Source organism: Hyperoodon ampullatus, assembly GCF_949752795.1.
Source record: "Hyperoodon ampullatus genome assembly, chromosome: 1".
Classification (NCBI taxonomy): Eukaryota; Metazoa; Chordata; class Mammalia; order Artiodactyla; family Ziphiidae; genus Hyperoodon; species Hyperoodon ampullatus.
Genome location: NC_136914.1, coordinates 126095064 through 126120217, shown reverse-complemented (window position 1 = coordinate 126120217; position 25154 = coordinate 126095064). Strand labels below are relative to the sequence as shown.

Below are 25154 nucleotides of genomic sequence, written 5' to 3'. Positions count from 1 at the left end.
AAATGCACATGAGCAATAAGAGAATAAAGAAAGGGGGACTTCCCTGGCGGTCCAGTGGTTAAGACTCCACGCTTCCACTGCAGGGAGCACACGTTTGATCCCTGGTCGGGAAGCTAAGATCCCGCATGCCGGACAGCGTGGCCAAAAAAAAAAAAAAGAGAGAGAATAGAGAAAGGGAATCACGGGATCGCTGTGTAAGCCAACTGAGTGACAGCTCTGGGCGAGGCTCCTGTGCCCGGTGGGGCATGCAGATGGACTTGCTTCTAGGTGAGCACACTGGGGTGGGGCTAAGGGATGTTCACCTGCTATCAATCCATTCAGTTTACATTTATTTTGTGTAGTTTTCTGTATCTGTATTTTACTTTAAAATAAAGTTAAACAAAATGCAGGCCCAGAGACAAAGTGTCAGTGTTAAAATACTCACAACTATGGATTTTGTGTGCCACAGACATAGTTATTACTTTAGGGGGTAGTGTTTGTATATAAGTTGTCACAAAATTTTTAGGAGTTGTTAAATAGGTATCTGTAAACTAGAAGCTCAAATCTGAACTGTTCTTGGGTCCAACAAAGGTGTCTCCTGGGGAACTCGAAGGAATGGCTCCTTCTGGTGCCCCAGAATCCTGGGGAACGCCCTGCTTGCCTTCTCCCCAGCTTCCATCCCCATCTCTATGCACCCTGTTCCTCACCCGCTCCTGGGAGCAGCTCTGCAGCTTGACCCCAGGATTAACACTTTAGACTCTAAAACGCTGCTGATCTTTGGAGACACCACCATTCGCAATGAGCAAGATGAGAAATCCAGAGCCAGGGCACAGGAAAAAGTGGAGTTCTATAACACATTTCAGGCTTCTGCCACCCACCCACGGTTTGATGAGAGGCCCATCAAACTCCCTGGCTCACCATAAAAAGAAAAAACAAGGCTAAATACCCTGGAATGCTACTATAAGGACCCCCCACCCCCCCATGCACACACAAGATGCGTGTCTTTTCATAAAAAGCACTCTTGCTGGATTTGAGCATTGTAACTGGGCACAATCTCCATGAGGGTCGCGGTTAGGACACTCATGTCTCTGTGCACCCACCATGGAAAGTAACGGCGCTGTCAGAGTGGGCGGGAAGCAGGCGGTGGTGCGGGAGATGCTGGAAGCAGGGTGCGGGCCACACCAGTAACTCTTTGTCCTGACCACTTTAGCCCCAGTCCTCCTTCCCTAGCTGCTTTTAAGGTTATTCTTGCTCCGGAGGTAAGGGTGAGAAGTGGGAATAGCTAGGACCCCTCAAATAGGAGTTAGGAATACAGGAAACAAAGACTGGATTGAAACATGGATTTCAAGAAAAAAAAAAAAAAAGGTGACTACTGTGTAAGTTAACTGCAACAATAATATACTGACGTAAAAATAATTCCCCTTCTTTGCGAATCTGGCCCAACCATACTTTGATGTGGACCTTTAAACCAAGATGACTACAGTCTGTGCTGTTCTATGATGCATCTACAGCCTGGGAATCTGTTCACAGGTGGTAAGCAGATGAGGAACAAAATCACCCGCTCCTGGGCTGAGGTAGTTCACACCTGGCTCTCTAGCACAGGGACAGCAGATCCAAGGAGGGGCCCAACTTGTCAAGCCACCTCGGAGCAAACACCCTGGCTGCACTTTCCCCTTCCCCCTCACCAGGGCAAGCGACCCAAGGCTATACTTGGGACTCCGGGCTTGGCACACCTGGTGAAGCCCCACGGAAGCTCTAGAGCAGAAAGAAGAACCAAAGCCATGAGCCGCGATGTGGAGCGAACGCTTGAGAGACCTGACAGCGTGTCTAACACCTCCCCTAGCGCCCCGGAGCCCTTAGCACCACCAGCCCTCCCCTGGCCCCCCAAGTGCCCCAGCACAGACCACACCACAGCCACCTGGCAAAGCCTGGGACCTGTCAAGTGAACTGCTATGTTTACCGCAGCTTTTCCTTATTCAGGAGAAATCTGTGATGCTAAACCTTAGTAGCAATGATACTGGGTTTATTATTTTACAGTTCAATCGTATTACTCTTTGGGTTTTGAGCTTTCTAGCCAAACTGTATTTTCCCCTAAGCCCGGTAATTTTCTGGCAAGAACTGCCCCTGCAGTGGCATTCAGGTGCACACCTGCTGCACCCCAGGGACAGGAGCAAGCCATCACGCCAGCAGGACACATGCAGGTGGAGACCGAGTACCTGATCTGTGACACTAGTGCCGGCAGGCTGCTCTGGAGAAGCGGCTCCGAAAAGACCAGATCTTCAAAGAGGTGCTTATTGTGCAGCTCCCACGTAACCTGGAACTTTTTCAAGTGTTCATTTTCCTAGTTAGATAGATACATAGAAGATACACCCAATCAAAGACTGAAAAATTCCCATAAGGGTTTCTCCCCCCCCCGCCAAACCCACATCCCTCTGTCCAGGCCCAGAACATTCTGCTCATGAGGGGTTGCTACTCCCTGTGCATCCAGCCTCCCTTCCAAATGACTCCACACAAAACAAAGGGGTGGCAAGATGCACACAGATGAGGGGACAGAAAAAAGAGAAACCAGCGTACACGACCGGCAGCCATTTCTCATAACCATGCCTCCCAAATGTATCGCAAGCCCTACCTCTCAAACAACTTAAATAAATGCACACAAATCCTCTGATGCCAAAGGACAACCGTCTCTGAACCTGTCTTGAGAAGTCTCCCGTTCCGACAGACACAGTAACTTCCCTGATAGTGACACTGTGTGGAAGGTCAGCTCTTTCTTTCCCTGGTAAACATGGGCGACCTCATCAGTTGCTTTCTTTCTTTCTTTTTTTTTTTGCTGTACGCGGGCCTCTCACTGTTGTGGCCTCTCCCGTTGCGCGGAGCCCAGGCTCCAAACGTGCAGGCTCAGCGGCCATGGTTCACGGGCCCAGCCGCTCCGCGGCATGTGGGATCTTCCCGGATCGGGGCATGAACCCGCGTCCCCTGCATCGGCAGGCGGACTCTCAACCACTGCGCCACCAGGCAAGCCCTCACCAGTTACTTTCGACAACAACTTTTGAACATTTGAAAGCATCCTGGTCATCACAACAAGTGACCTCCAGAGAGACCAGGGTGACCGGGGCAGACAGCGCCACGACCTCCCCACGTGCAGCGTTCACATTCAACAGCTTCTGGCCGCAACCACGCGTGTGTGAACCCACACGTCCGTCTGTCAGTCACACGTACACTACTCATGGTGCATCACCTCGCACCTGGGGAAACACTCCTCACCTGAGTGACCAACAGTCTGGAGAGGCTTCACTGGGCATCACACTCCAGTCCCCTCTGAACAGGTGACTCATGCCACCCCATGTACTGGTCTGTTCCTATTTACTGTGTAGCCCAACTGAGCTGAAATTATGACACCTGGAGACGTCAGGACACGATCTACACGTGGAGATCCCATTGCTCTGTGCCCTGATCACCGGTGGACGGAGGGGCTGAGAGAGCAACTTAGGGTGAGCAGCTCCTGTTCCTGAGCACACACCTGCAGGACGCTGCTGAGCACGTGTGCTCCTGCCCTACCACGCATGCACACCTGCTCTCGAGTCGCACGCAGCCCTCTGCTTGTACTTGAGATCCACACAGAGACTTGGCAGGGTATCTATGACATCTGCAGGGAAACTCAAACCCTCAACTCTGTCAACGTTTCCAGTGCCTGTCCTCACTGTACGTTTTACCAAAACACCAGTGCCTCCCAGGTCTAAATTTTATCATTCTTGTTTCACACGCAGCATCTCTTGGAGCAATTACGATACAGGAAAGCTGGGTGGGGCAGGAGACCAGCGTCTGGGAACCGAAAAACTAGGCCCAAGGCCTGGAATGAGGCCTGATTACAAGCACATAATATTAAGAACGTGCTTGTAATAATGACATAGCCACCGAGGCAGTGAGGAAAGGACATGTGTCACACACTTCAGCAGAGACCACTCTGCACAGGCGCTGTGCCAGCATGAGGACACAGAGACTAGCGCAGCAGGTCCCTGACTGCCGGGAGTCCCCAGGGGACAGAGGATTGGCGATGGTCTGATTTATGATTTGTCTCCATGACAAAGGAGCTAAGGCAGCAGCCAGACTAGGCCCTCAGCCAGATGAGAGAGGGTCCAGGGAAGGCATCCAGGAGAGCCGAGGTCCTGCCTGGTCCCCCCTGTCAATCTCTGGGACAGAGTCAACAGTCCCTGCCCGCCAGCCTGTGAGCAGCCCTGGGCACTGAGCTACAGTACTTGCAGGGGTGGGACCACAGCTCTGGATCTGGGCTCACATTAACTAAAGGTAATAAAGGTCAAGACCAATTCACGAGGAAGATGTTTGGCATTGTTTATGAAATCTGAAATTATACTTCCAGGTGAGTCACGCAAGAGAAACACCAGACCCCAAACTCGTTTCACAACCTCAGATCAACTTGGGACAACAACACGTGCTAGTAGTACGAGTACTTCCCGTGGGCCAGGCCTGGATCCTAGTGCTTCCCACGTGCGAACTCATCAGCGCCCACAGGAACCCTGAACTTGGTGCTGCCGTGCCCCATTCACAGGCCAGAAACAGTGTACAGAGGCTGAGCAACATGTCCTGGGCCTGGGGGGACGGGGTCTGTGGGGGTTGTGCTGTCACAGCTGCTACAAAAGACGAGACCCGGGGGTCGGCAAAGACTTGGTGCTGCCCCAGCCGGAGGCCAAAGAAAAAGCTCCCGGATGACCTGAGCCTAGGCACTTCCACCCAAACCACTCGCACTTCTCACTTCACCTGCAGGGAGGTGTTTGGGGGTTGGAAGAAGAAAGAGGAAGTGTGTACAGTCAAGTCCTATAGCAGAGCTTGAGAAACAGCTGGAGATTCAAGATTCTTCTGGCCTTGTAAATGGAAATTCAGATTTCACAATTCTTACAGCCTGGGAAGGCATTTCCTAGGTGAATGGAGGCCTAACTTTGGTCCCAGTTTTATTTCAGTGTGTACAATCATTAGAAAACCTGTGGCCAGTTTGATGCCCGGGGGCACGAGCACATTTCCCAGGAAAGGCATGTGTTTGAAGACGCCTCTCTACGCCCTGACATGGTCCGTGGTCCTGCAGCGGCAGGAGGGCAGGAGGGGCTGTCTCCAGAGAGGCTAAGGGAGTGAGCACAGCATGAGCTGGCAAGGTGTGCACGGCGAGTGAGCTTGCTGCTTCAAGGACAACTGACCCCACTTGTGGCCAATCCCAAAATCTGAGCTCTCAAGCAAAAATCAGAACTTTGGAAAACTTACACCTGCCACTGTGGCCTTGAAGCTTCTCCACATTTAAAGATCTTTCTGATGAGGGTGACAGGGATGGTGACAAAGGCCATTTTTTATATTGAATATCGTGTTGCCTAACATGACACTGAATATCTTCAGCAAGATCTGTGTAGCTCACTCAGTGAACCAGTGTTTTCCAAACGACCGACGTCTGATGCTAGAAAATGACTTGAAGTGTGAGCTTCACCAGTGAACTGTGACGGAACACAGCCGGCTCAGCTCAGTGACACGGTTTCAGGTTCTACACTGCAGCTAACCATTAAGAAGCACTGGGACTCCGGTGTATTCTCTCAAAGAAGAATATCCACAACAAACTGAAAAGTCTATTAGACTATTCTTCCAAATACATATCTGTGGGAGGCCCAATTTTCTTCAAAAACTTCAACCCAAACAACCTATGAAGACAGATGGAGCACAGAAGCAGATGTAAGAACCCACATGTCCTCCATTAAGCCAGACACTAAAGAGATGTGCAAACATGTAAATGGTGTCCCTCTTCTTACTAAACGTTTTGTTTTGGAAAAGTTTTTTTATTTAGAGATATGTTGTTTATGTTATGCAATGAGCTGTTATTTTAAAAGTGATTTAATGAATTATCTTTAAATTTCTCCGTTTTAATTTCACCACAGTAAATACTGATAGATAAAATCTGCACAAACAAAAGCTATTTGGGGCTCTCAGTTTTTTTTGTTTTTTTTTTTGCGGTACGCGGGCCTCTCACTGTTGTGGCCTCTCCCGTTGCAGAGCACAGGCTCCGGACGCGCAGGCTCAGCGGCCATGGCTCACGGCCCCAGCTGCTCCGCGGCATGTGGGATCCTCCCACACCGAGGCATGAACCCGCGTCCCCTGCATCGGCAGGTGGACTCTCAACCACTGCGCCACCAGGGAAGCCCCGGGGCTCTCAGTTTTTTTTTTTTTGCGGTACACGGGTCTCTCGCTGTTGTGGCCTCTCCCGTTGCGGAGCACAGGCTCCGGACGCGCAGGCTCAGTGGCCATGGCTCACGGGCCCAGCTGCTCTGCGGCATGTGGGATCCTCCCGGACCGGGGCACGAACCCGTGTCCCCTGCATCGGCAGGTGGACTCTCAACCACTGCGCCACCAGGGAAGCCCCAGGGCTCTCAGTTTTTAAACTGAAAGGAGTCCAAGTCCAAAGATGCTGAGACTCTGAGACACGGACTTGGAAGTTAATCTCACCTCGGCTCTGTCAACTCTTACCCTCCTCAGATCATGGGGTAGACTTGGAAAGACGCTGTTATAAATCTGTGAACTGTTCTCAATCCGGTTTAAACAGCCCAAACACAAAAAGAGGTTTTTGAGGTAACTGGGACACTTTTCTGAGTGCACAGAAATCACCATCAGTTTTCTCAGGTGTGACAACGGTACAGTGGTTACATGGGATGAAGTGAGCTCGCAGAGGGGATCTGTGTGTTGCCCAACTCACTGACTTCTAGGCTTGGGGGTTTTCACATCACATCAACAGCCCCCCACCCCTGCCAAGGTCACCCTAGGCACAGGCCCTTGCTGTCCCTCCGGTGGGCAGGGTCTCTCCTGCCCCCTCAGACGCTGTGATCATCTGTGGTCCCAGCGTTATGTGCTGGACCTAGGCTGTACCTCCTATCTCCCAGGAGGAGAAGAAATCTTTGGAGGGAATGCTGGCTTCTGAGCACATGACTTTCTCAGGATTCCACCAGCTTTTGATTTGTTTTTCCCTCCAAGGATTCTTGCCTTTCATGCCAACTCAGCAATGCGTTTTAAAAGATGCTACCTTGTTTTAGCCTGTGTTATCCAGAGTTCAGCTGTCCCCCCTGGAGGAAGGAAGAGTCCAGGTTACTGGTGTGGTGTCTCACTGGAAACCAAAGTGAGTATCTCCATGTGCAAAGAAAGTGAAATAGATCACTGACCAAATAGCTGTATTCTAAGCTTAGAGCTTATGCTCAATAAACACGGTTCAAATTATTTTCTGGTAGCTGAGTAAGATGGCGTGCACTCTAACCGGCCGAGGAGGGTGAGGCTGAGCTGGCCCTGGCTGGTTGGGGGGCGGCAGCAGTTCTCCGCACCGCTCTGGGCACCAGGCTCAGGCCAGTGTTGGCACAGGGGAAGCCGCAGGGGAGCTGGACTTCTGGAGGACAGGGAGACATTCAGTGAGCCGGGGGCGGGTGCTGCTTGGGACGCCCGGGGGTCAGCCCCTCAGGCTCGGGGCTGAACAGGGTAACCGCCCGCCCATGCATTCACCCGCTCCTTTTCTCACAGTGGGAGCTTCCCTCGAGGTTTTCGGGACTCACTTGCAGGAACGGCAATGCTCTACTGAAGTGATGCTTCTTGAGGAGCTCCGTGAACCCCCCGAAACTACCTGCAAAATTGGTTAATTTTTCTATCGAGGTCTATCAACTTTAGAGTCACATAAAGACCTTACGCTTAAAACCTTCGGAACCACTGGTTACTGCATTTGTTTCAAAATGCAGTTTTACCACTAAGAAAGCACCCAAAACCAGCCCAATGAAGTCTCACTTAATAATAAAATTTGAGTGATGATGAGAAGCTCCACAGACTATTAGTAAGTCGAGAAAGCAAAGACGGCTCGTCCCTCCTTCCAGCCGGCAGGTGCGCTTGAGGCTGTCGAGGACCAGGCCCAGGAACTGAGTTTCTACCAGAGGCCTCCTTCCACCCCGTTGTGGTCACTTCCCTTCTGAGGCGGTCAGAGACCGCCCGCAGGGGGTCGGCGACTTATGTGGTTCTATGACCCTATCCTCAGTGCAGCGCTGGGCTGGAGAGTATATCAGTGACGGCGAGCCGGGGGGCTGGACACAGGTGCCCTGCCGTCCCCATGCTCTGCACTCCACCTGAGAACACAGCCCCATCTGCAGAATTCACAGCACAGCCACTCCTCTGTCTCCTTCCTACTGTCACCCGCTCTGGCCCTCACCTCACACGGTCCCCATACCGTGCCCCCAGGACCCAAGGTCCCCGAGCAGTATTTCCGCTTTCACCCAGCAGCCAAGTCCAGAGGGGAGAGAAAGAGGAGAGGAATCAGGCCCCCAGCCCCGCCTGCACATCTCGGAGGAGGGGAGGGGCGTGACGGGCCTCCAGACCCCCCCACCGCCTCCCGCCCCGGGCAGGGGACGCAGCCAACTCACCAGGGTGCCGAGGAAGGTGCTGATGGTGCGTGCCGCCTGGCACAGGGCACCGTACTCCTCGAGGAGCAGGGAGATGAACTGGTGAGCTTGTGGGGGGCCCTGCAGGGCGGACGGCGCCTTCACCCTGGATGCCGCCGACAGCTGCCGCAGGAGCCGGACCTTCATCTCTAGCACGTACTCTCTGGCCTGCTGCTCCAGCCGCTGGTATAGCTGGTAGGGGTCCCGCTCGCAGAGCCTGCACAGGACAGAGAGTCACCACTCGCCCGCAGGGGGACCCTGGGACCCCGGAGGGTGCCCACCTAACAACAACCGCCGTCTTCTCATAGTCAGCCCGCTCGACACAGGGGGAGCCCCCAGAGTCACTGGCCAATCGGCAGTGACTGGCATCCAGTGAGAGCTCGCTGTCAACCCCCATGGCGACGCCGGGTCAGACGCAAAGCCAGGTGGCTGGGCAAGTCCCCGGACTCAGGCAGCCAGCAGGTGGCAGAGCAGGCACAGAGGAGCCGTGCAGGGGCCACAGAACTGCCGAGCCCGGGAGACCCCAGCACTCATCTCTGACCGCTTATATGCGGACAGGTGAAAAGCCACGGCCCCCAGAGGTGACACCTGGGCTGCAGCACGGGAGTGGGCTGCTCTTTCTTCTTCCTAGGAATTCAGTATCTGATCCAAATGGGCCTCTTCTACTATTTTCATAATCAGAAGAAACTTTACAGACAGTATATCTCCTTTTAAATCATCCCACCAAAAAAAAAATAAAAGCGGTAAGATAAAATGTGTAAGCTGAAGATCAGAGACAACAAATCGATACATGCCCCAATCAGGCCACACAGCAATGATCATTTTCATGAATTTCTTCCCTAACTTGGAGATCATCAACTTTCACAAACTTGTTCTATAGTAACTGGCATGACTATGTCTAAAGTGACCACTCGCTTCAGTTGTGCACTTCTGAGGAGCCTCCAGATGGAAACCTACAACCGCTGAAGCGACAACTACAATACCCGTCTAGAGCCCGTCACCAGGAGGAACCACCGTGACTTCAGCACACAGGCTGTGAAATACATTAAGCTGTAGTTCCTGGATTTGGATAATGAATCCTTTCACCTCTGGGCACCACGCTGGGTCAAAAGAGAAGACGGTAAGTTGTCACCTATTCCACTTTTAAGTCACCACACTACCTAGGTTGTAAAAGACAAGAGCCGAGTGAAAATGGAACTTGTGTAGCCTTACAAAAAAACGTGGCCAGAGAAACAGTAAGAACTGATGGGACTCCCACTGTGGTGAGTCTACTTCAGATAGATATATTAATTTTTTAGCTTAGCATGACAATCATAATTTTAATTACTAGTACAGCAACTGTTCTCTGAAACAGAATGTATTTCATCTCTTAAAGTCACAGAAGACTCAAAATGACACAGGGACAATCGAACTTACAAGGAGACTGGATGCCTCCTTCTTGGTTCTCTTCGCCTGCTGGAATTAGATATGTGTTGCATTTTATTTCTTTGTCCATTTCTGTATCTTATACATTTAATGACCTGACCACATGGTACTTTTGCAAGTAGACTTTTAAAAAGTGCTATGGCCAAGGGGCAGGAAGATGAAGACGCTGTGGAAGCTCACCGAGCCGTGCGTTCAGCAAGCACTGGCCCAGGTGGCTGTGTCAAACCCACAGCAGGAAGACGCCAGGAAAACAAACTCTCAGGCCGCTGGATGCTCAGAGCACATGCACATACAGAGTGTAATTCCAGGTAGTGGCAGTAACACGATAAAAAAGAAGGGAAGGGTTGATAAAGAATGATGGGGGAGGCCCCTTGGAGTTTAGGTCAGGTGGTCTCTTTGAGATGGTGACTCTGCAGTCTAAAGTGAAGGATGGAAGGGAGGAAAAAAAACCCTGAGCAAGGAAGAACATTCCAGACCGAGCAAAGAGCAGAAACCAGCAGGTGTGTGGAGGACGGCACGAGGGCCAGTGTGGCTGAACGCAGTGATGAGGTGCGAAAATGGGGGGCGGGGGGGGAGGGAGGCAGAGCAGCAGGATGCCGAGGGCCACGGAAAGGGGCAAAGGAGAATCGCCGCCAGCTGTACAGGTCCTAGACACAGGCTTTACAGACAGCCCTTCCTGGTGTGTACTGGCATTTAGACAACAAGAGAGGGGTCCTTAGACATGGAGACTAGGAAAAACGTAGTACATGTAAAACATGTGAAAAACACACGACATATATATACCCAGACCTCAAATGGGGACGTGGAATTTTTCCACTCTTAATGGTATGTTTCATTACTAGAATACTGCTGTTTCCCAAACCTCTCTGCCATAACATCCCATCTGAACAATTATTTACTGAGCATTTCCTTTCAATTGTCTCTTATTTTATTTTGGTCTCTTCCTAAGCATTCACAAGCTGTGAAGCTGCAAGTGTGACATGCAAGTTATATATACTTTCCTAATATTCACTAGGAAACCTAACTTCTAAAAAAGGCACACACCACCTAGAGACATTTCATGTAGTCAAACCCTAGACACACCGGTCGAATCACTAACTAGTTAATACAGCCCATAGCCAGTCACCACACCCATCTCCAGGATGAACTCTACAGTACAGCGAACAAGATGTTACAGAACCCCAAAGGCGCTGCATTCAAAACGTGAAAAAAGGACCAAAATGAGAATCAGTTCATGGAATGCCTCGCTCAAATTTACTGCTTTCACTTGGAACATCTCTAAAAAGAGGAAAAAAATGGTACAAACTCTAAGGAAGAATAAAAATTACACCCACTTCAAACTCTGTGCTGTCACTGAGCACAAGGTCCCCGCTTGCGCAAGCGCGCCCTGCCGTGAGCCCCGCCCAGTGAGAAGCACCTGTGTGAACAGGCCTGTGACAAATGGCTCTCCATCCGCCACCGGACCTCACGGGGCCTTGGTTTTCTCATCTCCGAAGTGGCATAACTGCCCCTCCTCCGTGGGGTGATAAAGCAGGAGAGCCTGAGAAAGTGCTCAGCATCATCCCGGCACAGCAAGTGCCCAGAAGGAGTCTTACTGTCAGCCTCAACACTAAGGAAGGGGAGAAGTACGTCCATGCGCTTTCATTACAAAGGTAATAAGCCTTCCATCAGAATGAGAATCTGAGAGTTCACCCAGCCTGTCTGCTGCAAGCCTGCCACGTGCCCGGGGCTGAGCTCGCGGGACAAGCTCTCCCAACCCCGAGAGGGGAGTCCCCCTGAGCAGAGGGGAGGCCCGGGTGGGCGGCTGGTGGGGGAGGGCCGCGCCTGGGCAACACGCACCTGTCCACGAGCTCCTTCACCCCCTCCTTGTCGGGCACCAGAGACTGGTCCTGGTCGTCCGCCAGCGGGGTGCCCGCCTGCCGGTAGATGCAGCGGACCGTGTAGCGCACTTCCGACCAGTAGTTCTGCAGCTGCTGAGGTTCCCGCTCCGCCTCTGCCGAAATCTCCCTGGGGACAAACGCCCATAGGACCGGCGCCATCAGCCCCGGCACAGCCCCCAGGGCCCTTGGCCGTCAAGGCTCCCATGTGCCCTGGTCCGCCTCGGTCGAGCCGGGCCCAGAGGCCAATCAGGACCCGCGCGTCTGGCTCCTCTTCCCAGTCCTCTGGCAGCGGCAGTGATGGCCTCCCCAGCCTTCAAGTCGGAGGCATCCATCGACCCGAGATCCTAACTATTTCGGGGAGGCTCCCGCCCTTTGTGAGGACGTGCCTCCTCCCACCAGTCGTCAAGGGCAGCAATGAAGGAGGACCCCACCCCCCACAGGCGGAGGGTCCCCCATATCCGTACCTGCGCTCGCTGCAGGCCTCGCAGGCGCACGCGGTGTCTGAGGGGGCGGCCGTGGGCAACGGCTGAGCGCCCAGGGTGAGCCTCCCGCCACCGGCCTCGGGCTGCGAGCCGCCGAGCGGGGAGTGAAGGAGGAAGTCTTGACCCTGCTTTAGAGAAAAGAGAACAGACTCATTATGAGTAATGCTCACGGCCCAAATTCGTTACTAACTATTCAGGACAATGCCTTTCAGAAAAAATGTAAAACCTACACATCAGAAAGAAAATATTTCCACCGACACTACATAGGAAACTTTCTCTCTGACACCCAAGAATTTTGTCTGGAACCGATTATTTTTCTACCTTCTGATAGTCACATCATAACCACATGAGGACGGTCCATGAATCTCCTTCATACATTAAAAAAGAGCAAGTCTACTCCCAGTGCCCTAACTGGTACCTGCAACCACCATCCCGGGGGACACCGCTCAGCAGAAACCTGAGCCTCTGCCCCACAACATCCAGGAGGAGGGGGGCTCAGACCCTGCCACCCAGCGGCCGCCATGGAGATCACGACCCCTCACCTCCCCCTGCCTAAGGACACGGTCCCACAACCGGCACAGCCACCACCTGGTCCCTCAGGGATGCGGGCTCCAGGTTTAGGGCAGAGGACCCCCACACAGTGCAGGAAGGTGCTTGCACGTCCCCCAGGGCTCGTGAGCAGGGCAGCCAGCTCCAGCCAGCACCCCAGTGGCCTGAAGAGAAGGGCCGAGTCACGGGAGAGGCTCCTGAAGGGAGGACAGCATCGTTCCTCCTCCCGTCACCGTCAGGTCAAGTGTAAAGGCCCTGAGACAAGCCCGGCTCAGCCCTCAGCCGGGTGCCAACTCCCCCACCTGCGGCCCCACCCCATCCACTGCTGGATGAAGCGCAAGAAAATCCTCCAGTGGAGGGGCCGGGAGCAGGGGAGCCACTCCCAAGCCGAGGGCAGGGCTTGCGCCATCATCAAAGAACACCCCCCAGCCCAAAAACGTTCCTGCTGGGTGAACAGACCCCGGAGTTACGGGGGCAGAGGCAGAGTGGGGAGGGGGGTGTCACACAGTCCCTAGCAGTCAGTCCAGTGCAAGGTCTCGACTGAGGCCTAGGAAAACCTCAACAGGGCCTCCTATGGGCAAGAGCCACCTGCCAAGGACCACGTGTGAGGACCGCAGGGCCTGGGCACCAGAGGGGACCACAGGGAGACCAGCAAAGAACGGAAGAGTGGGGGGCGGGGGTGGCAAGGGGAAGGCCGCAGGACAGGCACCGCTGCCCTCCAGCCCCGCAACATGCCCTTGGGTGACGCCGACGTCACTCATGGAAGCTTGGGAGAAGCTCTGAACCGGATGAGACACTTGCGTTTTCTGCAGATGGAACATGCATTCCTGAAAATGAGACAATGCTGATTCTAACTGGGACTGGAGAGGCCACGGGTCTGACGGAAAGTCAGCGAGGGGCAGGAACGGGCGGTCAGACGAGACAGGTCTGAGGCAGTGGTGGAGGAAGCAGCTACTCCCCGAGAGCAGCGAGGCTGCCCGTCCTACCTCCACCCACCACGCACCCACACTCCACCCACGTGTCCAGCCCAGCCGAGGCCACTGTCACCCACCCCAGGCCTGGATACCCCGGTGCTACAGCCACCTTGCATACCAAGGGTCCGGTCTCCAAGCAGCAGCCAGAGTGGTGTTTAACGTACCAATGAGACCATACAGATCCCTGCAAAGACCCTCCCACACCATTTGAATAGACCCTCAATGTCTTCCCGCTCTTCAAGGTTGGCCAGGACCAATGTCTGCTTTTATTTCACTGCACTTGCTCCCTTCACCCAGAGCGCTAATCTACTAAGCCTTTGAATGGCTTCCGACAAAAGAAGAATTCTCTCCATCAATCACGCCTCAGCAAAAAGATACCTACTCAGGGGGGCTGGTTGAACCAGTTCTCAATTCTTGCGTCTCAGCTCCAAACCCACCACTTTCTGCCCTGCAAACACTGCTCCTCTGCTGTGGTCGGCATCTGGCCTCTTCTGCAGAGGCCTTCCTCCGGGTCCCCGGCTGCACTGGCCCACTCCTACCGCTCCGAGGCCGAGGCACCGGGTGCAGCCCCTGCTCCGGCGAGCCCGCCAGCTGCTGCTTCAGCCTCCCAGCAGCCCCTCTGCTCCAAGTGTGTCCTCGAGCCCTCCCCTGACCCAGAGTGGCTGCTCCCTGGATGCACCACGGCTGTATCCTTAGAGCTCCCTTCTCGGGTCTGGGCACGGGTCTCCTGTCACTAGCTCATCACTCTCCACATTCAAGTGACCCTGTTCACATCAGTGGTGCACTGCTGCCTCCTGACCTTGGTCACCCTGGCTAATCTCTGACATCACAAACTGCTATCTGAATTCCTGGGGTTTTCCTGTTTTAGACCTGTCTTCACCACAACAAGATCAGTTCCGTGAGAGCAGGACCCGTTCTGATCCGCCTGCCACTGCACACGAGCACCAACGATGCTGCCTGGTACCCTGGGCAGACTCAGAGCAGCGGCCAAGAACCTGAAAAAGTAACCTTTCCTACTGACACGGGAGGAAGCTTTAGACCTTTCAAAACAGGGCGCGTGGCGACCATATGGTAAATCCTTAAACGTGTCACCTTACGGTGTGCGTCTTAGACAGATTTAACTTCAGGTACTATGTTCTGCCCAAATCCAACACAGTTTAAAAGAATACAACAAAATCCAACACTTCAACAATGTGAAATGTACAATGTCCAGCATCCAATAACAAAGCCAAGAGGCAGGAAAATACAACACATAACCAGGAGGGAAACCAATCAATAGAAACAGACCCCCAAATAACAGAGACGACGCAACCAACAGACAAGAATCTGGAACTAGAGACTATGAATAAACTCCATATGTTCATGAAAGTAGAGAAAAACAAATATGATGAGGTGAGAGGCCAAAGATGTAAAAATAAGCAAATGGAACTTCTGGAGATGAAAAATAAAAAATATCTTGAAAGAAATAAAATACATGAGATAGGCTTAAGAGCAGATTAGACCCAGCGGAATATCAATAAACCTGAAGACAAGTAATAAAAATAAATATCCAAAATGAAGCATAGCGAAAAACAGGATTGAGAAAAACAAAGCATTTGTAAGACAAAATCAAGATGTCTAACACACAGGTAATTGTGTCCCAGGAAAAAAGGGGCTAAATGATTGAAGATTTCCCAAATTTGATGAAACTGTGAACTGACCTATCTTAAAAGCTCCTGCAATCCCAAGCACAATAAACCAAAGCTAACAACCAAGGCACACAGAGCAAAACCGCTAAACACCAGTGAGAAGTACACAGCTGAGAAGCAGGCAGAGGAAATCACCTTCCGTCTACAGGAGCAAAGAGAAGAACAACAACGCCACTTCGCATCAGAAGCGGGTTGGGCAGCAAAGACCTGACCTACAGCCTAGAATTCTGAACCAAAGTAACAGTTAAAAATGAGGGCAAAATAAAAGCCCTCAGTCAGACAAACAGAAGCTTCCCTGCACGACAAGAAATGTTAAAGGCAGTTCCAGTTAAATGGCCCCAAGTGGAGATGTTGGGCTACACAAAGGAACGAAGAGGACCACACATGATAAAGATGTGGGTCAAAGACCTCTCTCATTTGTAAACTCTTCTAAAAAGATAACTAACCTGGGAGGGGCGGGGGTGGGGTGGGGAGAGGGATAAATTAGGAGTTTGGGATTAGTGGATACAAACTACTATATATAAAATAGATAAAAAACAAGGTCCTACTGCACAGCACAGGGAACTATATGCATAGCACAGGGAACTATATTCAATGTCCTGTAATAAACCATAATGGAAAAGAATATGAAAAAAGAATATGTATGTATAACTGACTCACCTTGGCTGTACACCAGAAACTAACACAACACTGTAAATCAACTCTACTTCAAAAATAAGAGAGAGACTAAGCAAACTATGATATCAGAATGATGGAATACTCTGCAGCCATTAAAATATGTATAGAATCTATACAGGGATATGAAAAAAGAAAGTTAACTATTTAAAGCAAAAATAATAAAATCTATGGTAAAGTTTACAAGAGATATGCAAAAAATATATGACTACACTAGCACAAAAAATGGTGGTGCTCTGAGTACAATATTGAAAGGTTCTTACACTACATATTAAGTACATAACATTCTTTGAAAGTAGAGGCTGAAAAGTTGAAGATATATACTGTAAACTCTAGAACCATTAAAAATTATGAAACAAGGTGATACAGGTAATAAGCCAAGAGGAGGTAAAACAGGGTCATAAAAATATTCAGGGACTTTCCTGGTGGTCCAGTGGTAAAGAACGCACCTTATAATGCAGGGGACGCGGGTTCAATCCCTGGTCAGGGAATTAAGATCTCACATGCCACGGGGCAACTAAGCCCACGTGCCATAACTACTGAGCCCACGCGCCTCCACTAGAGAACCCATGTGCCGCAACTACAGAGCCCACGCGCCCTACAGCCTGCACGCCACAACTAGAGAAGAGAAAACCTACACACCACAACTAGAGAGAAGCCCACGTGCCTCGACGAAGATCCTGCATGCTGCAACTAAGACCCGATGCAGCTAAAAATAAAAAAATAAAAAATCTTTTAAAAAAGAAAGAAAGAAAGAAAGAAAAATATTCAATTAATCCAAAAGAAAAGAAGGAAAAGAACAGCAAACAACAGATGGGAAAAATAGGGGGAAAAAAAAAAAGCAAGATCGTGTATTTAAATCCAAAATATCAATAATTACATTAAATGGAAATAAATATTCCAATTGTTAGCAGAGATGGTCAGATTGGATTAAAAAGCAAGAGCCACTATGTTTTCTACAGGAGATTACAAAGACACAAATAGGTTGAAAATAAATGTTAGGAGACAAATTCCATGCAAACACTAACCAAAAAAAGCTGGGTGGCTGTATTAGTATCAGCAAAAGTTGGCTTCAGAAGAAGGAATACTGGCACCAGTGAAGGAGACGATGAATATGATGATGATAAAATAATGACAACGAGACTGATTCAACAAGAAGCAATAACAATGCTAAATGGGTAAGCACTCTAATAACAGAGCTCAAAATACATGAGGCAGGAATTAAAAGGATAAATGTAAAAGTCCACAATTACATCTGGAAATGTCAACACTCCTTTCAATAACTGGACTAGATGGAAACATCAGAAAGGGTGTCAACATGACCACCACCGTCAACCAATCTGATCTCACTAACACTCACAGTACACTCTTCCCAACAACAGCAGAACACAAATTCTTTCAAGTGCACACGGAACATTAACCAAGACTGAACATAAAACAAATGTCAACACGTTAAAAAAAATTCAATCATATGAAGTACGTTCTCTGATTACAGTGATAATAGTAATAAAAAGAAGGTCAAAAGGTACAAACTTCCATTTATAAAATAAATTAAGTCAAGAGGATCTAATGTACAGCATGGTGACTGTTAATAATGCTCTACTGCATATTTGAAAGGTGCTAGGAGAGTATATCTTAAAAGTCCTCGTCACACACACAAAAAACTGTTTTTGTAACTATGTATGATGATGGACATTAACTAGACTTACTGCAGTGATCATTTTGCAATATATACAAATACTGAATCATTATGTTGTACACCTGAAACTAACAGAATTTTGTATGTCAATTATACCTTAAATCTGGAAACTCCCTGGTGATCCAGTGGTTAGGACTCAGCGCTTTCACTGCCAGGGCCCAGGTTTGATCCCTGGTCAGGGAACTAAGATCCTGCAAGCTGCGTGGCACAGCCAAATTAAAAAATACATATATATATACATATACCTCAATTAAAAAAAAGATATCTAGAAAACACACCAAATTATAAGGAAGTTTAAAAACACACTTCTAAATAACCCATGGGTCAAAGGATAAATCATGCTAAGAGTAAGTATAAAATATTTTGAACAGAATGAAAAACACAACATATCGAAATTTGTGGGATGCAGCTAAAGGAATGCTTAGATAGAATTTTAGGGAATAAAACACATATCAGAAAAGAAGAAAGGTCTCAAATCAATGATGTAAACTTCTACCTTAAGAAATCAAAAGAATAACAAATTAAGTATAAAGTAGAAAGAAAGAATAAAACTAAGAGCAGAAATTAATAAAATAGAAAATGGAAAATCAATTAAACCAAAATGTGGTTCTTTTCCCTATTATTGAAAAGATCAATAATCAGGGAGAAAAAGAGACAAAAACAAAACCCAAACAACAGGTATCAGGAATGAAAGGGAGGGCCCACCATCACTACAGATCCTGTGAAAAATTAAAAAATAACAAGGGAATATTCTGAACAACTTCATACCAATATATTTGACATAAAAAGGGCGAATTTCTTTTTTCCCCCAGTTTTACTGAGACACAATTGACATATGTCACTGTATATGTTTAAAATGTACAGCAAAACGACTTGACTTGCATATACTGTGAAATGATTATGCAAATTTCTTTAAAGACAAAAATTAACAAAGCTCACTCATGAAGAAAGACTATCTTTACTAACTAAATTGGACTCACAGTTCAAAACCTTCCCAATAATGCCAATTCTAGGTCAAGATAACTTCACTGATGAATTCTACCAAACATTTAAGGCAGAAATAATACCAATTCTACGCAAACTTTTCCAGAAAATTAAAGGAGAACACTTCCCAGCTCATTCTAAAAGGCAAATATTACCCTGACACCAAAACCATATAAAGATATTGTCAGACAAGAAACTTAGAGACTAATATCCTGCATGAACACAGATGCAATAATCTTTAGAAAAACATTAGCAAATCCAATACAGCAATCTATAAAAAAGATAATACACCATAACCAAGTGTGGATTATCCCAGGAATGCAAGGTTCATTCAACATTTCAAAAATCACCATAATTAATTTTGTTAACAAACTAAAAAAGAAAAGCTCTATGATCACCTTAATAGATGTAGGAAGAGAATTTGTCAAAATTAAATATCCATTCATGATAACTCTCAGCAAACTAAAAACAGAAGTAAACTTCTTCAACCTGATCTACAAGATTCTACTCCTATACTTAACGGTGAAAAACTAAATGCTTTCCCCTTAACACTGAGAACAGGGAAGGATGTCTGCTCACACCACTTCTATTCAACATCATACTGATGGCTCCAGCCAACAGAATAAAGAAGAAGAAGAAGAAAAAAGACATACAGATTGGAAATGAAAAAACACATTATTTTTAGATGATGTGATCAACTATGTAGAAAATCCTACAGAGTCTACCAAAAGACCACTAGAATTAATAAATGAATATTGGGACTTCCCTGGTAGTCCAGTGGTTAAGAAGCCACCTTCCAATGCAGGGGACACAAGTTCAATCCCTGGTTGGAGAACTAAGATCCCACATGCCGCGGGGCAACTAAGCCCAGGCGCCACCAACTACTGAGCCCACGCACCACAACTAGACAGCCCGCGTGCCACAAACTACAACTCTGCAACTAAGCCCGTGCGCCATGACTACAGAGCCCACGCGCTCTGGAGCCCGTGTGCCACAACTAGAGAGAAGCCCACGTGCCTCAACAAAAGATCTCGTGCCGCAACTAAGACCCAATGCAGTCAAAAAATAAATAAATAATTTTAAAAATAAATGAATCCTCACAGGATATAAGGTCAATATACAAAAAACAGTTACACTTCTATAGACTAGCAATAAATGATTGGACACTGAAATTTTTTAGAAGTACCATTTAAAATAGCAAGAAAAAGATGAAATGCTTTGGAAATGTTTCAATATACTGTGTGTAAAGCCTACATATTGAAGACTACAAAACTACTCTTAAGAATAAACTTAAAAACTAAATAAATGAAAAGTCATATCATGTTCATGGACTGGGAGACTCAATATTACTTTGATGTCATTTCTCCCCCAGTTGGTCTACAGACTCAACACAGTGCCAGTTAAAATCTCAGTGGGTTTTTCTGTAGAAACTGGCAAGATGATTCTAAACTTTATATGGGAATGCAAAGGACCTAGAACAGCCAAACACTTTTTAAGAAGAACAAAGTTTGAGGATCTTTACTACTTAATTTCATAACTTACTATAAAAAGCTTCAGGAATCAGGACAGTATGGTACTGGCAAAAGCATGGGTATATATGTAGAGTGGAAGTCCAGAAGTAGACCCACACATACAGCATCAACTGATTTTTGACAAAGATGCCAAGGTATTTCAATGAGGAAAAATAGCATTTTCAACAATAGTTCTTGAACAACTGGATGTCCATATACAAGGATGAACCTTAACCCTTACTTCACAAAAGATACAAAACTTCACTCAAAATGGATCAAGAATCAAATGTAGAAGCTCAAACTATAAGACATCTAGAAAAAAACACAGGGCAAAAAAATCTTTATTAACTTTGGGTAGCAAAGATTTCTTATATAGAACACAAAAAGCTCAAATCATTTAAAAACTGATGAACTGGACTTGACCAAAATGAAAATTTTTTGATGTTCAAAAAACAGTGTTATTGGGACTTCCCTGGTGGTCCAGTGGGTAAGACTCCGCGTTCCCAATGCAGGGGGTCTGGGTTCGATCCCTGGTCAGGGAACGAGATCCTGCATGCATGCAGCAACTAAGAAGCCCGCATGCCGCAACTAAAGGATCCCGCATGCCACAACAAAGATTCCGCGTGCCACAACTAAGACCCAGCGCAGCTAAAATAAATGAATAAATAAATATTAAAAACAACAACAGGGCTTCCCTGGTGGCGCAGTGGTTGAGAGTCCGCCTGCCGATGTAGGGGACACAAGTTCGTGCCCCGGTCCGGGAAGATCCCACATGCCGCGGAGCGGCTGGGCCCGTGAGCCATGGCCGCTGAGCCTGCGCGTCCGGAGCCTGTGCTCTGCAACGGGAGGGGCCACAACAGTGAGAGGCCCGCGTACCACAACAACAACAACAACAACAACAACAACAGTGTTATGTAATGAAAAGGCAAACCACACTGGGAGAAAATATCTGAGAAACATACCTGATAAAAGGCTTGTATTCAGAATATATAAAGATTTCTGGCAACTCAATAGTAAGATAAACCACCCAATTAAAAATATGCAAAAGGGGCTTCCCTGGTGGCGCAGTGGTTGAGAGTCCGCCTGCCGATGCAGGGGACACGGGTTCACGCCCTGGTCCAGGAAGATCCCACATGCTGCGGAGCGGCTGGGCCCGTGAGCCATGGCCACTGAGCCTGTGCTCCGCAACGGGAGGGGCCACAACAGTGAGAGGCCCGCGTACCGCAAAAAAATAAATAAATAAAATAAAATATGCAAAAGGTTTGAACAGTCACTTCACCAAAGAGACAGAAAATAAGCACATGAAAAGATGCTCAACAAGTCATTAAGAAAATGCAATTTAAAACCATAATGAGATAACACTAGAAGCCATTATTAGACTGGCCATAATTAAAGACTATCAATATCCAACCTTGGTGAGGATGGAGATACAAAGGAGAACTCTCATACACGGCTGGGAAACAGTATAAGCATTTTGGAAAATAGCATGAGAGGTCCTTATAATGTTAGTCATACACTTACCCACAACCTAGCAATTCCACCCCTAGGTATTTATCAAAGAGAAATGAACTCTGTCCAAACAAAGACTTGTACTCACATGTTACCAGCAGCTTTATTCATGATAGCCCAAACGAGGAAACACCACTGTACGGTTCATCCACACAGCAGAATACTACTCAGAAATAATTAACTACTGATACATGCAAGAACATGGATAAGACTTAAAAGCATTATACTAAGCTAAAAAAGCCAAAGACTACCATCCAGATTATCTTTCTGTGAGGCTGACTCAAGTTCTGCCCTCTCGATCTGACAATCATGGTAGCAGTGACACATTTTATTAGCACAACCACTTCCATGAGGTTCATTACAAAGGAATTTTATATGTTTGCATTATGAACCAAGACTCAACAGAGCAAACATTCGAGATAAGGACGACTGTTAGCAAACTCTTAAATGGTTGGTTTAAATTGGAACTATATGCCTTTGATTAGAACTGTGGTCATGGTAACTATTAAGAGAACCTGGCTCCTTAGTGTAAAATGCAAGACTCACATTTTAACAATATATATGTGAACACAGACACAAATGCTAACGTCCACAACCAAAACAGAGCCTTTATACATCAGTCAACCTTGAAAACAGAAAAGGAGAATATTAATTTGCTAAGTAGTCATCCTTGTGGCAGGATGCCTGAGGGCTACACAGGCCCCTTTCAAGAAAAAATAGGGACTTCCCTGGTGAAACAGTGGTTAATAATCCACCTCCCAATACAGGGGACAGGAGTTCGATCCCTGGTCCGGGAATATCCCACATGCCATAGAGCAACTAAGCCCGTGTGCCACAACTACTGAGCCTGCACTCTAGAGTCCACGAGCCACAACTACTGAGCCCGCATGCCTAGAGCCCGTGCTCCGCAACAAGGGAAGCCACCCCAATGGGAAGCCCACGCACCGCAATGAAGAGTAGCCCCCGCTCGCTGCAACTAGAGAAAGCCCGCGCACAGCAACGAAGACCCAACGCAGCCATAAATAAATAAACAAACAAACAAATAAATAAATAAAAGAAAAAATAATTCTCCAGAGTACCATCTCCCACTCCCCCACACCAGACTTAAAACTGTTTTTGTTACTTAAACAAACACAAATGTAAAATGCAACATAATTTATGTTTTTAAGGCCTTTTTACAACTATAAAAAACCAAGCTGGTCTACAACTTAAATACAAAAACCCCTGAAAATCATTCAAATTCAAATTAACATTATTTTAAAGACACAGATGGGGGAATTCCCTGGCGGTGGTCCACTGGTTAGGACTCGGCACTCTCACTGCTGAGACCTGGTTCAATCCCTGGTCGGGGAAATTAAGATCCCACAAGCCTCACAGCAGGGCCAAAAAAGAATTAAAAAAAAAAAAGGATGATTGGTTGAAACCAAGTTGCTAAATTCAACACAGCCTGGTTCTGACAACAAGTGCAGGCAGGCTCTCCTGAGTCAGGCCTGCACCCCGGGGGTCTCTGCACAACGTCTCAACCATCCCACATCTTTGCCTGTCTGAATTTCTCCTGCACAGAGCGGGTCACACCTTTGATGGGTCTTTGCTTGGCTTCAGCATAGAATGTGCACATCAAGACAACTTCTGCTGCTGCCTCAGTAACCCTGAAAAGCAGTGCACCCAGGCCCACAGAAGTCAGGGGCAAAGCCCTCCACATGATCTGAGCGGGCCCTCCCCCGTTATCAGAATACAAACCGTCAGAGAATTCACAGATCAGGAACACACGTCCACAGCCCCAACAAGGTGTGAACTCTACTGTACAGGATGTATACTGTAAACATTCTTAAATCCTGAAACATTATCTGTGGATACAAATCAAAGGCAGGCTCGGTCCTTCATTCAAAAATCATTCCCAGGTACCTGCTCTGTGCCAGGCCTGTGTAGACACCCTGAGATGGGTGAGACAGGAACCAGGGCAAAGGAGTTGCAGTAGAAATTCGGGGTGGGGTTAGAGGGTGCCGGCAGGTCGGAAGGGCTGAGGTGCATGCCGGCGGTAAAGGGTAAGCGACTCTGCTCTCAGTTACCCTGGGGCCAGGCCTCTGCTGGGCCTGTTCAGCCAAGCTGTCCTGCCTGGCTCTCTCTCTCCAACACCGGATGCTGCTGAGGGGGAAGGTTCTTGCCGATGGGCAGGTCGGGGCCACTGCTCAGTGATGTCTCCACCTTCAACAAGCACCTCAGGCTGTCCAGCAACCCGGATGCCCTGCCAGCTTACTGTTCTCACTGAAACCTTACCCACTCCCTTGCTCCTTCCCAGTCCCCTCAATCCACTCTCATTCTCAAAAACAAGTTTATAAAAAAATTCTGGCAGCAATTTTCTCAACTTCTACACTCCTCACCCAATCTTACTTGCATCCTCTACAGGCTTGCCTGCAAATCTGTCTCTTCTAAAAACAGATACTGGCTCTCCTGTCTTAGTGGGACCTCATGAGGGCCACCATCTATCTACCTTACTGCTCCCTCACTCCAGCCTCAAGCTCTGCCTCCCTGATGCCAAGCCTAGGTGAGAACACAGGCGACCGGGACTCAAGTGCTGTTGGCGCTCACTCCAGAAGCTGGGACTGCCTTACGAATGTCTGAATTACCTGTAACCCAGCAACTCTACTCCACAGATAAACACTCCGTGATGACTGATTTTGTGTGTCAACTTGACTGGGCTCAGGGATGCCCGGAGAGCTGGTAAAATATCATTTCTGGGAGTGTTTGTGAGGTGTCTCTGAAGAGATCAGCACTGGAATGGGCAGACTGAATATAGAAGACGGCCCTCCCCAGTGAAGATGGATATCGTCCATTCCTCTGAGGGTCTGAACGGAATAAAAAGGCAGAGATGTCCATCTTCTGCCCTCGGACACCAGCACTTCTGGTTCTCTGAGTTGCAGAATGTGCATAGTGAGACTTCTGGCCTCCATAACCACTTGAGCCAGTCCCTATAATAAACCTCCTCTTCTTTTCTTTTCCCTATCTATCTATCTATCCATCCATCCATCCATCCATCCATCCATCCATCCATCCATCTCCTGTTGGTTCTGTTTCTCTGGAGAATCCCAACTGAAACACACCCTAACAAAACTCTTACAAACGAGTACCAAGAGATGGATATATAGATGCCCAACAGCATTTTTTTAAAATAACTGCAAAAACCAGAAAACAACTCTGTATCTTCCAACAAAATTTGTTTAAGTAGTATTTTTTAATGGGAATTTTGTTTTCGATACTGGGCTTTAATTTTTCCCCCAGATTTATGGAAAAATAATTGATGTACATCACTGTAAAGTTTAAGGCACATAGCATGATGGTTTGATTT

At 48.1% G+C, this 25154-nt stretch overlaps 1 protein-coding gene across 3 annotated transcripts in view; it reads right to left on the bottom strand.

The window, feature by feature from the left end:
- The window catches only part of FAM193A (family with sequence similarity 193 member A), a gene marked incomplete at its 5' end in the record, with an annotated part of 177018 nt that overhangs the window by 64644 nt on the left and 87220 nt on the right, over positions 1-25154 (bottom strand). Inside the window, 4 exons of one of the 3 annotated variants that reach the window (XM_079704779.1) lie at positions 2196-2320; positions 8415-8649; positions 11697-11864; positions 12202-12347. In XM_079704779.1, coding sequence (XP_079560905.1) covers positions 2196-2320; positions 8415-8649; positions 11697-11864; positions 12202-12347 — 674 coding nt within the window. Of the gene's footprint in view, positions 1-2195; positions 2321-8414; positions 8650-11696; positions 11865-12201; positions 12348-25154 lie in introns of those variants that run through there. The other 2 variants (XM_079704780.1, XM_079704781.1) reach the window with 2 other exon arrangements.